This window comes from Lepidochelys kempii, chromosome 7 (genome assembly GCF_965140265.1).
Source record: "Lepidochelys kempii isolate rLepKem1 chromosome 7, rLepKem1.hap2, whole genome shotgun sequence".
Classification (NCBI taxonomy): Eukaryota; Metazoa; Chordata; order Testudines; family Cheloniidae; genus Lepidochelys; species Lepidochelys kempii.
This window is the reverse complement of record NC_133262.1, coordinates 14,406,744-14,419,635: the sequence shown is the minus strand read 5'-3', so window position 1 is coordinate 14,419,635 and position 12,892 is coordinate 14,406,744. Positions and strand designations below refer to the sequence as shown.

The following is a 12,892-nucleotide window of genomic DNA, read 5'->3' as shown; positions in this document are numbered from 1 at the left end:
CTTCTCCTTGGGGGACTATTCCACAGCCTAACATGTTGCACTTCTAATATTCTTTTTGTTTTTCAATCCTGTTATTCCTATTTGTGCTTTCCTCCTTCTGCCAGCCATACACCCCAAACTCACAGGGGACCCAGTCATGCAGGGGGCACTTTACAGTGTCGCTGGCAGTTCAAAGAGAGCGCATCCATCAGTTCTGCTCCACTCCTCTTCCCACAATTTTCATCTCCCTTCCATCTCTGTCTCCTTCTCTTTCCTGAACTATGCAGTGGAGGGGAGCATAGTGGAGGGCCCAATATGTGATTTCCCCCTCACCCCCTTTGTTAAATAAACCTCTTCTGAATTTGCCTGTTACCTATGGCTCAGCAGCAGAATAAAACTTGGCTTTATCTGTCTGTCTGCATCTAGCATATTTGTGACTATGCGTGTTCACTGTTGCCAAGCACTGCTGGCAACGTAGGTCTCTCTTGGCATTGTGCTATTAACTAAGTGTTAGTTTTGGACTCTTGCTATTCCCAGTGCACCAGGTTTTCCAAATGCAATTCATTCTCACATAACACTGTACTTGCTCTTAACAACTCCTTTGCTGTGCACATTTCACCTGTACCATCTGCAGTATCATGAGCTTTGCTTTCTCTCTTGTCCCGCCCCACCCATTCTCATCTTTAAGGTACTTGGTGTGACGATACATGAATAATGAATGAACACATCTTGGAGAGTTTATACTAAAACATTTACCATAAACATCTGCAAATCATTTTACATTTGTTAGCTTCAGCTGGTAGGCAAATTTTTGAGGATTATTTCCCTTCAAGGGCCCAATTCTGCTCCCTTTGATGTCATTGGGAGTTTTGCTATTAATTTTAAGGAGAGCAGGATTGGGTCTTCGATTGGTAGAAGCTATTCTATTCTATCCAGGTTCAGATACCGCATTCATCATAGTACTAATCTGAATGCTTTCCAGTAGTGCATTAAGCAACATGACTACACATCTAGGCCTATCCTGTTCCCATTGAGATCAATGAGAATTTTGCTATTAACAAGATTAGAATACAAGTGCTCTGAAGAGCTGACTGACTTGGCCATGGCTGGTGATGGGGTGTGTGTCGAATTGCACAATCTCGTGAGGCATCCTCCAACCTGTCTCTCCACATTCTTCAATCAGAACTAGCCAAACATTATTTTGAGGAGCTCTCTTGTCCTGCTTGGGGTAGGTTGTATATGTGGAAAACAACTGCTTGAGAGAGAGGAGACGGTCATTGGATATAGGAGTTGGTGAAAAAGATGTGCTGAGAACTACATTTAAAACATCAAGTAAAGATTACAGTGTATCTGATGCAGAACTAGGTAGGTAAAGTGCACCCAGAAAAGACACCATTGGTTGGAGAATACCTCCTCTCCCCAATGAAGGACACATATAATTTGAGTGAAAAACATACTATGCAACAAATTAGCTTACATTTTCCTGTTTTACACTGCAACAAAGGTAAAATGTAATATACAATGGAATTCATTAGAGGCTTGAAATCAATAGCAGAACTCCCATTGACATCAATGAGAGCAGAGATTGTGCTCTAAGAGAAAGTAATAATCCCTCACTGATTCCAAGAGGAGTCAGTCTGGTCCCTCACTATGGGTTCCTTGTAGGCACAGCCCTGCCGTGCAGTGCTGCACTCCCCCAGGGAGAGCACTGGGAGACATTCTGGTTCAAGGAAGAGCTTCCAGATATGCAGAGTCAGAGCGCTTGCTGCTACCCCCTTTCATGACTGATTTCCAATGGCTGGTGTGTAGTACAGGGCAGACACAACCTCACTTCCTTCCAGTCCCTTCGGGGTGCCAGGCATCTTTGGAGCAACAGAGAGTGAGCAATCCCAGTTATCCTGAAGACAGGGACTGAAAAGTCTTCATATATGGATGGCCAAAGGGTAAGCGAGACTCCTCTTACCCTCCCAACCCTCCATACTTCCCTGCACTGCAAACCTGGGTAAGCGACAGGCAGAATCTTAATGACAAACAAGCATAAAGAATGACATAGGTTTAATATCCTGAGTCTTTTAGTAGTTCTACCAAAAGAAGGGATGCAAGGATGCAAAGCCTTAGACTTCAGTCCCAGAAATATTATGGATTGACATTTAAAGGGATGCATCAACATGAAATCTAGTCAGTTTAACAAAAAGTGAGTTCAGAGGCACTACACCCATCCGAGTTCTCCTGCTAATGTAGGTGTTTTTGCAATTACATCTTCTTTGCTTTTCTTCTCTTTTTCAAAATGTTTTTCCCCCTGCCCTGCTGCCATGTGGAAGACTCCCAGAAACAAAAGGGAAAATGACTAAGTAAGACTCAGATTAAATAAATCACGTTGATTTCAGAGGGACTCAATTGGGGCTTAAATGATAGTGCAGCACGACCAGTGGCACTGGCTGTTCACACAGAGTGGGATATATTAATATTCCAAAGCTAAAACAAACAGGACTAAAAAAGAGAAACATGCATTTAAATACAATCTCATCTTTCAGTCATATCAACCTTAAAAGTATTACTCATAACTAAAGGAAGCAAAACTATTACACGATTAATGAACTGTATGCTGTTTTTGTCCCTCTAGATTTTTATTGCATAATCATCATGATGTGATGAGTACCTGCAGTTTGTAATAAATGTATTCATCTGGCTCACCTTATGGCCAGTTTATAATAAATCCCAGTTTGTGGGTAGTCTATTTATTTATTTTTAAATCAAAGCTACTGCATATAGCTACTGCCTTTGTATCTTTCCATGTCTAGCTGTACATCTTGTTGAAGAATTCAGGTACTTCAGGCCAAATTTTACCCTGGCTACCATAGCAACATCAGGGCCCCCTTCCTCCCTTGCATCCCGCTGCTGGCTACTAGCATCCTGGGTAGCAGTGAGGGAGTAGGCTAAATCCCACCCCTTGCACAGGCAGGTGGGAGGCAGCAGAACGGGGCAGAGCCTGGGCTGCACATCCTCAATGTGCCAGGCAACATACAGTGGCTTGGGTATAGACTGGTTGCAGTTTACTGACTCCCCAGAGTAGCAGCTCAAGCGGGAGGGAGACTATGAGAGTGAGTCAGAATCTCCTTCCTGGGCTGCTCCTGAGGCAGCGCTAAGATGCACTGCACCTTACTTGGGCCTGGTGGTAAAGTCACGGTTGAGCATTTAATGAAATAAAATATTATATTAAGTTTATCATATTAGGAGACTGTGTGCTTCACAGAAAATAAAGTGAGCTATCTGAAATGTAAGATTATATTATATTATACATGCCAGAGTGTGTGGGTCAGTGTGTGTTTGAGACAGAGATATTACTGTCATCCTCCACCTCCGTTTCACTAACTCAAATGGATTTTAAAACAACAGATTTAATTTAAAAAAAAAAGTCATTTAACAAAGGTTTGTGAACAAAAGCAACGGAACTGAAATAATATCACAGCTTTTTACCAACCCTTCTAAACTACCCTCTTTTTTGGGACTGATTCTGCAATCCTTTTACTCATTTTGAATGGTATCTTATTTTGCAAGTCATCCCAGACTCTACTCAGGGTAAATAAAGGCAACTGAATTTGTTTCATCGGCATTCTTTGGTTAGTGAGGGCTGGATTGAAAGAGACTATACAAAACGTATGTTATAGTTGGGATTCTTCCAGGGGATAGATATGGGGTTTATCCCTGGGTTTTCAGCTCTGTCGTGAAGGTTTCTCTCTACAACAGTACGGTTTCTGCTAGGAAGGGGTCACAAAGCATGAGTTGTTGGAGATTTCTGGGACCCCAACAGGTCAATAAACCAAGAGTAGGTTTAGCCTCCCATATGAGCTAGGCTCCAATTAGTTGAAACATACAACAGAGCTGTTGCTTTTTTCAGTTTTTCAAATCAATCACAATATGGCAACTTAATAATATTACAGTGAACAACCGTCACTCTACTGCATATCCATCTGATGTAATGATAAAACTGATGTCAATCATTTGATACAATAATGAAGTCATTGTTAAAGAATCTTTCCACGGAATCAATATCACCTTCTTACAAAGCAAATGTCTCCTCTTTGTCTTCACATCTATAGTAGTTTGCACACGTGCCCCAGAATGTTCCTTCAGTGTTTATGTAGCAGTAGGAGACCTGCATCCTGAAACAACTGTCTCTTTATAACTGGTATTGGGGCCTACATTCTTCTCTCAGTCACACAGGTGCTACCCCATTCAAGGGTCATTGAGAGGAGTGGCTAGCTGAGCACCTAATTTTTATGCTCCGAACAGCAATTAAGCGCTCAGACTGGTCCAAGTATTTTGTACCCCATGCTCTTGAGAATAAGGGAGCATGCATGCTAGGGGGCTTGAGACTTACTTCTAGAAAAGTTGTGGACAACATTTAAGCCTTGATCTTGCAAGTCAAAGCACACAGCACAAGGCTGGTGCACTCCAGGACAAGTCTGAGTAGGGGTAACTATGTACAGGTAAGGTTAGGAACTAGCAGAGTCCCCAGACAAGTGGAAATAAATCTTAAGCCCACGTGTCACCTTGCTGTTATTACTGTTAATAGCATACACACAACCTGAGGTGCGGATAAAAAATGGCCATGACTGACAGGACAATCCTCAGCATGGAAATGAGATGTTTTATTACATACTTCCCTCTTCCATCTTACTTTTGCTAGTATCTAGGAATTACTTGGCAGCCATGCAGCAGTGCTAGGATCACACTCCCTGGGTAAGCCCATTACCTATTACTTTACACTTATATGTACAACACTCTGCACCTGTGTTGTGCAGGATCAAGCCCCCTGTATTCAATGTTACTTGTGCCCATGTGTAACTTCTGCTCCCATGTGCACCGGAGTACAGCCTTGTGCTCCTATTACACGTCAAAAAAGGGTTTGCAGTGTCAAGGCATAGGTATAACTGTGTTTCTTTAAGTGGAATTTCTTTGGTGTATGTGGTGATTGCCCACACCCCTTTTTCACCATAGGCTTTACATGGGGGAGGCAAGCTTCAAAGTTCCCTGTACTTTTTCCCCAAGCGGAGCTTTCCTGAAAGAAGCCTTAGTTTAAATGAAAATTCATACACACACATTCATACACATACATTATGGCATTCTAAAGCAGAAACTAGATGATCAGTTTACAAATACACTTCTGAATGTGGCTGGATTTAAAAATTAATAGAAATATCTTGTGACGTATACATGGAGGAAGCACATCTTTCCCAAGGACTTCCTCAGGCTCCTGTCTTGAGACACCCACTCTCCTTCCAAATATCTGCTCAACCATAGGTTGGTCCTACTGATTCCTAAACCCAGGGACAGTCTGAACAGTGTTCCCCCTTCACACATACTTCTCAAAGGGCTCACTCCTAAACTCGGCCATATGACCTTGATCCAACTCTCCATAAAATCAGCGGCGAGACTTCTATCGCCGTCAGTGGGAGTTGGATCAGGCACAATACTTGCGGAGTTAAGAATTTCAGGTGTAATCCATGCTCAGTACCTTGAAGGATAAGGCACTTTGTGATGCAGTCATGTGCTAGCAGGGCCTGATCCGACGCCACTGAAGTCAATAGCAGTTTTACCATTGACTTCCATGAAAGCGCAACTGGGGCCATTAGAATTTGTAATGTTATCTTTGAATAGGTGAATACATTTAAAACACAGCACAGGGGCTGCATTTCGTACCTAGGCAAGACTCCCTATCGATTTCAGGCCCTTTATTTCTGAACACAAGTTACCGTACAGCAAATAAAATTGTCAAACTATCCCTCCTCCACAAAAGAGAAAATACACAATTCAATTTAGTTTAAGTGTATTTTCATATATCATTTTGAAAAGCAATGGGTCTCATATTAAGAGTTTAAGGCTCCCCCCCCCGGTGAATCTGTACTGCTACAAACACAGGGTTTAAAGAATCATTAATCCATATTCCATTAGTGTGGTGTAGCAGACTCCTTACTTTTTGAAAATGTGTTCAATTTAAGAGACAACTAGCATGTCAGGAAAAAAAGGAACAAATTTGAAATGTTAATGATGTATAACAAAGCAAGTATTTGGGGGCATATATTAGCACTTTCATCATAATTAGTTTGTAACCTAAATACATATTTCAAGAATAAATTGCTGACCCTCTCTGACCTCCACAAGAGGCTGAATAGCTATTTCAGAGTTTAATCTGCAGTGAAAAGGCTAGAGAAGAATAATTTAGCCCTTGAAATAAGAATGAACATCTTTTAATGATGCCCCTGGATTCAGAATTTAACCCTTGCACTTAAAAGCGAGTATTAGTCTCAAAAGGGCTGGCAATATCTTAGCTCTCAAATAAGAACGAGATAACAAACAGCATAAATACGGAGCAGCCCAGAGAAAAATGGATTGTTCATTTTAAAGACAAAGCAGTGAAAGGTGCTGGCTGGTAAAACAACTGAGTCTTGGACTCTATAACAAAATGGTATTCCACAGCTAAAAATGTCATAACATGTAACGGTAACAATGCTTGAGAGACCACAGTTGAATTGCTTGAGCTGCAGGTAGGGCAGAGATTGCAAGTGCAATAATAGCAAGTTTCTAGGTCTCCAAATGCCACACAAAGGGGTTAAATTCAGAGTAAATGACCCTGGTAAAAAGAAAAAATCCAGAGAGAGGGATTGAGGGCAAATGGACTTTACTGAGACACTTCAAACTGCTAGAGTGGATTCTTGCTAGGAAATAATTTTATATTATTCCATAAAAAACCTACAGAGGGCAATTCAAAAATGATAATGTCAGAAAAAAGTATAAGGGAAAGAGGTTACGTGCTTTGAATTAGCTAGGACTTCCAGTTCCTGCAACAAGTGCCTCTTATTGTTGATTTTGTTGTATTAAATAGCACCGGCACATCCACATATCTTGGAATGTCAGTGTTCAGAAACATGCATTATTAAAACAGATTCACACTTCTCAGAGGCAGAGCTTGTGTAATAAAATTAAAACTACAGTGGGTATTTCAGAATTCAGCCAGTTCTGGTTGCAATCTCTTTGCTCATATAACTCGGAATGACTTACTGTTTTGCTGAAGAGCAGAGGCTGACTTAACAAATGCTTGTTTTTCTCCCCATCTCCAATCCAAATGTTCCTAACATGATTAAAATCTAATTGATCTAAATTTGAGCAATTTATTTATCCAAACACTCATCCATCACCATTTTAAGTGCTAAGAAACAAACTTCGCATCTTAAAGCAACCTTCTTAATTAAGAATCAGTCAAGCCTATCTTATGCTTGGTCATCTATCAAAACTCCAAGTACAGTCCAGATTTATTACTGTCAAGAAAGTTAAATCAATTAATTATAAATACAATAGACATTAAGGTTCCATGTTTGAAAATAAATATGCAATGTTATGATTGGTTGTTTTTTTAAAATACAGCCTTGTTTTTGTGATTACCAGCTAATGGTCATTTGATACAAAATGGCTTAATGAATATAGTGGCATATCCTGCTCCCATTCATGTAGTCAGTGGGAGTCTGACAATTGATTTTGATGGGAGCAGGACCTTGCCTTACATCACTGAACTCTTAACTTACTACACCTGCTCTCACCCTCTAGGTAGTTAGAAGTTGAGATCATTATTGACTTTCATAAATGATACGATTATAGCACAAACTGTTTTCAAGTGCTTAGCTATGAATAATGACATTGCAAAGGCTTAGCCTGATGGATATTGGAAGTCCTTGATTTGTAAGATTTGAGCTGCTGTGAAGCAAGTGATATGCAGAGAAGCAGGCCCAAAACAATATTTATGAAACAATCCCCTTGACATACTGAAATCTAATGTTATTAGATGAGTTTTGAGGAAGCAGTTCATTAGCGCTCTACAGTGAAAGAGCATCTTCAGTCATGGAAAAACACAAGCAGATCATAAGAAAAACTGATAATATATTGTTAACTACTCTGGGAGAGGGAAGACTTTAGCTTCCCACAGCTCTGTTTCTCATTACAAATCACCTTTTTATGTGCAGCGAATCTGGCACAAATTTGGCATCTTACCCCTTTTACTTGCAGAATAGGATCACATTAATTGTAGATATTAGACAGTCCATTAAACATATTGCATTATATTAAAAGTCTAGCTTTCCCTTACGAGGTAAATTATGCTTAAGAAATACTAAGATCTGACCAAAAATGCACATGAAGAAAATTATTGTTAAGGTATAGCTTGCACCTTTCACAGCACAAAGCCTCTCAGGGTACGTCTACACAGCAAGTAGACACAGCAAGTAGCAAGGCCCCACTGCTGGCCTGTGACAGCTGACTTGGACTCGCGAGACTCGGGCTCCAGGACTGTTTCACTGCTGTGTAGACTTTTGGGCTGGAGCTCAAGCTCTGGTAGCCTCCCACTTTGCAGGGTCCTAGAACCTGGGCCTGAGCCCAAGCCAGGAAGCCTACCCACCAATGAATCAAGTTTGCTGGCCTGGGCCAGTGCGGGTGTGTAGCTGCTGTGTAGACATGCCCTCAGAGCTTACAGGTATGAAGGAGGAGGGACTTGCCCTCAGTGCTATTATGCCTGCTAGCCAAGGAGGTTGGCCATGGCTCTTTATTATCCATGATCTTCCTTTCAAAGGACCCTCATCCTGCACTCTATGAAGTCAAATGCAGAATTCTTACTGGCTTCAAACAATGCAGGTTCAAGCCCATTAAAACCTATTTAGCTCTCCTCATTTATGAAGGTGTGTCAAAAGTGCTGAATAGGCCTTAAATAAATATTATAAAGCAGCCTTTAGAAAAAACAAAAGCAACTTTGGTGGTTCTAAAATGATCAAATAAATCAATGTACATGATACATAAATAGCACATATAAAGAACTTAGTATTGCACATCACCTTTACATTAATTTCAATATTGTGTATATATACACCCGTACACAGTGTCAGTGTAACCCACACACCTCCTGGGTGTAGAGTTCTGTCCCATGTAGTGGCACCGAGACCACTTAGAGATTAATGAGTCTGCTTTACAGCTTTAGCTAAGGGCCATATGGCTTTTAGCTCATGCAGTAGAGCCTCATGCATTTAGCTCCAGAGGTCCGGGGTCCATCGGTGTTACAAGTGGGACAGAACACCACACCCAGGAGGTGTGTTACATCAGCACTTAAAAACTCTGTCAGATATGTACCGCCCACTAGATCTTCTATCACAGGAGTGATAAAAACTGCCGTTATGGAACAGCTGCTTCTGAAGGACATGTCCCTTTGGGCACTTTTGAAGCTTTAAAATCTTTGTTTTCCATTGGAGGGAAAAATCACTTTTGAACATTTCTATTATTCACTTGTAAAAAGTGTTAGCAGCATGTTTCCTACTGCCACGTACTCACACGTCCACTGTCTCTTATCGCTAGGCAGATATACACATTCTGTGCTGTACGCCCATTTAGTTAACTAGTCACAAAATAGAACATTTCCAATCCTCACTCAGATTTAGTCAAGATATGTTCTCAACAAAACAAGCAGCATGACAAAGAATAATGAATAACAAATTAGATGAGGTTAAAAAAAAGCCATCATCTTACCATTTTTCCAGCATTATATTGCAAGAATTCAGTATTTGCCATGGGTTGTAATCGCTACTTACAAGCAAACTGAAGTTTTGCCTCTCTGCTAACAATGGTTCCAAATGAGTTTGTTGCTATGCACTGGTACATTCCAATATCTTGGGTTTTATTGAGGTTATTGATCAACAAGCTGCCTCCCACCACACTGTAGCGGTAATCCATACCGACGTCAACACTGGTTCCATTTAACTTCCACCTATAGTATAAAAATTCCAGGAGTTGAATTCTCCTAACATTAATCAATATTTCTGTACGTTTCTAAAGCAACATGAAAAGTAAATACAGAAAACATTACAACCCATGATTTCTTATTTTTAAACCCAGCATGAAAATGCATGTTTCCTGCACCACATTGAAATGTTCTAATATTTCACTTATAGAGCAACATCCTTAACATATATTTCAGTCACTGATTTGATTAATGCTCTTATTGTTTTGGCTGTTGTTATTGATGTTGTTAGTCTTTGGAATTAATCATTTTGCAAGGGGAAGCCCCAGAAACAGAATTTTTGAACCACTCAACTTCTTTTCTTTTTCTGCCTTAGTTGTTTGTTTGCTTTTAAATTTAAGAAAACTCACTCACAGCAGATGTTTTAACAAACTGGGGCATCAAAATTTTCTAAAAAATCTCTCCCCAATTACAACTGCCATCTCTAGCAGCCCATGATGGAACATATAAAGGATTAGATCCTTAGAGCAGTTCCCTGTATTGGAACCTATGGGGAAGGAATTTGAATATATTTGCATGAGAGAATCAACATATTCTACTGCATTAAATGCTAAGTATTGCCAGAAGACAGCAACAGGATTCGGGTCTTATGAGTTTAATCAGTTTCAAAGTGGGCATTTACACTAGAGAGAAAAATGGGGGGTGGGGGCGGGGAGGGAGACACCAGGTTAAATTGGTTAAGACAACCAGATTAATTCTATGTAATAACAACAGCATCACCAGAACAGCATATTTTCATATATATAGCTTCTTTCACCCAAGGTTCTCAAAGCACATTATAAAGCTAGGAACCATAAGTAGCATTATTGAAATTTTTCAGATTTTTAAGATAGTTAAGCACATAGATCTTAAGGGACAGATTTTCAGTTCTGCATGCAGATAATTTACTGTGAAATTATCATGACTGTGCACAGAAAGTTAGACCTCACATTGCTCATTTGCACACAGCATTAATGTGCAATTTTTGTGGCAAAAAAGAGGGCGTAAGGACCAGATTTTTAAACGTATTAAAGTTCAGGGGATTTTAGGTAGATTCAATGTATTGCATAAAGATTTTAATCCCAAATATCTCATTTAATGTGTCAAAGCAAGTCTTAAGAAGCCTTAGCAATAAATGAATAGGATTCAAATTAACTATATTATTGTATTTGGTGTGTTTCATGGATTTTAAAAGTGATACAAAAGGGTAAACTATTGTATCAATTCAAAATCAAAACACACCAACAGATAAAGATGCATCACACCCCAAATTCTGATAGAACTTCTCTGGGTGGGATGCATGCAGACATGTGTCTTGGAGAGACACGATCATGGAGAAGGCATGCTAAAGAATAGCAAAATATGTAACAAACCTGATAGTTGGTTTAGGATTTCCCTTTACGTCACAGCTCAACTTCACTTTCTTTTCCTCAGAATCCAGTGGAAAAATCACATTGTTTGGTTCCTGAATGAAAACTGGCCCATGCAGCGTGCTGTCATCTGTGTTACATGGAACAAAAATGTGACAGGTATTGTACAATATCTTAATATAACAAATATAAAGAAAAGTCTTAGAGAGAGGTGCATCTGGTATATCATTCACCCTAAAAATGACCATGCAACAACACTTTTACTGGGAAAAGAAGTCAAAAGATTTATTCTACAATCATACAATCTCTTATACTGCTGTCTTTTCACAGACTGTTGGACTTTCACGAAAGGGATCACAAACATAACCAGCAGAAAGATTTGAATTTCACATAGGCCCCAGTTCTGCAACTGACTGTGAGCTGGGCCATCCGTCAGGCCCACACATACTTCTATTAAAATTAGAATGTATTATTCTTGAGTGTGTGGTTTACATGCTTTGATGTAGACATTATCTTTAAGAAACATTTTATTTTGAAACCATTTTTAAATGCAATATTTAAAATAATGTGAGTTGTAGGTTCATAGGTATTTACAGGGTCTGATAAAATCCTGCATGATAATTGGGTACTGTTAACCCACTGTGTACTGAAACCCCTTTGTACTGAAAGAGTTCACTAAAATACTGGCATTTCAAAGTGGTTCTTTGGCCACACAGTATTTATTGTAAAATACTTTTCATATTATCAGATCCTTGACATAGACACTGTCTTTATTTATTTTTTGTCTTGTACAGCTCCAAGCAAACAGTTGCCATTTGATGTAGCCTTATTTATGTTATTATCATCAACTGTTATGATATTTTCATCATTATTATCATAAGCATTCAACAATTACCATAAGAGCATTTTGTTTCATGTACCTGGTATACAACACAGCAGTGAAAGAGCTAAGTAGAAGATCCATATACTGCTTCTTTCTATGGTCCTGATCGTGCAATGAACTCCACATGGACAGACCTCTTCACCCACGGTAAGGGCATCTCTACACTTAACATGCTGAAGCAGCACAGCTGTACCACTTAAGTGTAGACACTACCTATACTGCTGGGAGGGTTTCTCCCATAGGTATAGGTAATCCACCTCCCTGAAAGATGATAGCTCGTTCAACAGGAGAATTCTTCCATTGACCTAGCGCTGTCTACACCAGGGATTAGATCGGTTTAACTATGCTGCTCAGGGGTGTGTGGATTTTTCACACCTCTGAGTGAGGTAGTTAAGTCGACTTAATTTTGTAGTGTAGACCAGGCCCAAGTTTATTGCAGAACGAGTGCCTGTATGTTTAGCTACTCAGAAATGGCTGAGTGCAGCTCATGGCAAATGGGCTCTGAACTTTTCAGAAATAAATGTGTGGTTTTCCTTCTGACCCCCCCGAAATGTAAACTAAAAATGTGCTAAATTGGTGTATAAGAGTGAAGATATTTTATCAAAACATCCCGATATGAAATGCAAAGAATGCTGTAGCCTCTTAATATTCTACCGTAAATTAGGGAGAGGAGTGTGGATGAAAACCTAGCTAGGGTTGTATTTATTATACTCTCCATGATATTATCTTCTGTTAATCCTTTCATTCCCCCAGGCCCTCTCCTTCTTTTCTTTTCTTCTTATTCCCCGATGCAACAGGAGCTCTCCTAACCTTCTCCATCTTCTTTTTTTTAATCTTTATTATGCA

At 39.8% G+C, this 12,892-nt stretch overlaps 1 protein-coding gene across 9 annotated transcripts in view; it reads right to left on the bottom strand.

Annotated features, from left to right (window-relative positions):
- The window catches only part of LOC140914094 (contactin-4), a 659,738-nt gene that overhangs the window by 218,812 nt on the left and 428,034 nt on the right, over positions 1-12,892 (bottom strand). For all 9 annotated transcript variants that reach the window (XM_073351153.1, XM_073351159.1, XM_073351157.1 and 6 more), the window contains 2 exons: positions 11,167-11,293; positions 9,606-9,781 (listed from right to left, as the gene is read on the bottom strand). In XM_073351153.1, coding sequence (XP_073207254.1) covers positions 9,606-9,781; positions 11,167-11,293 — 303 coding nt within the window. The remainder of the gene's footprint in view (positions 1-9,605; positions 9,782-11,166; positions 11,294-12,892) is intronic.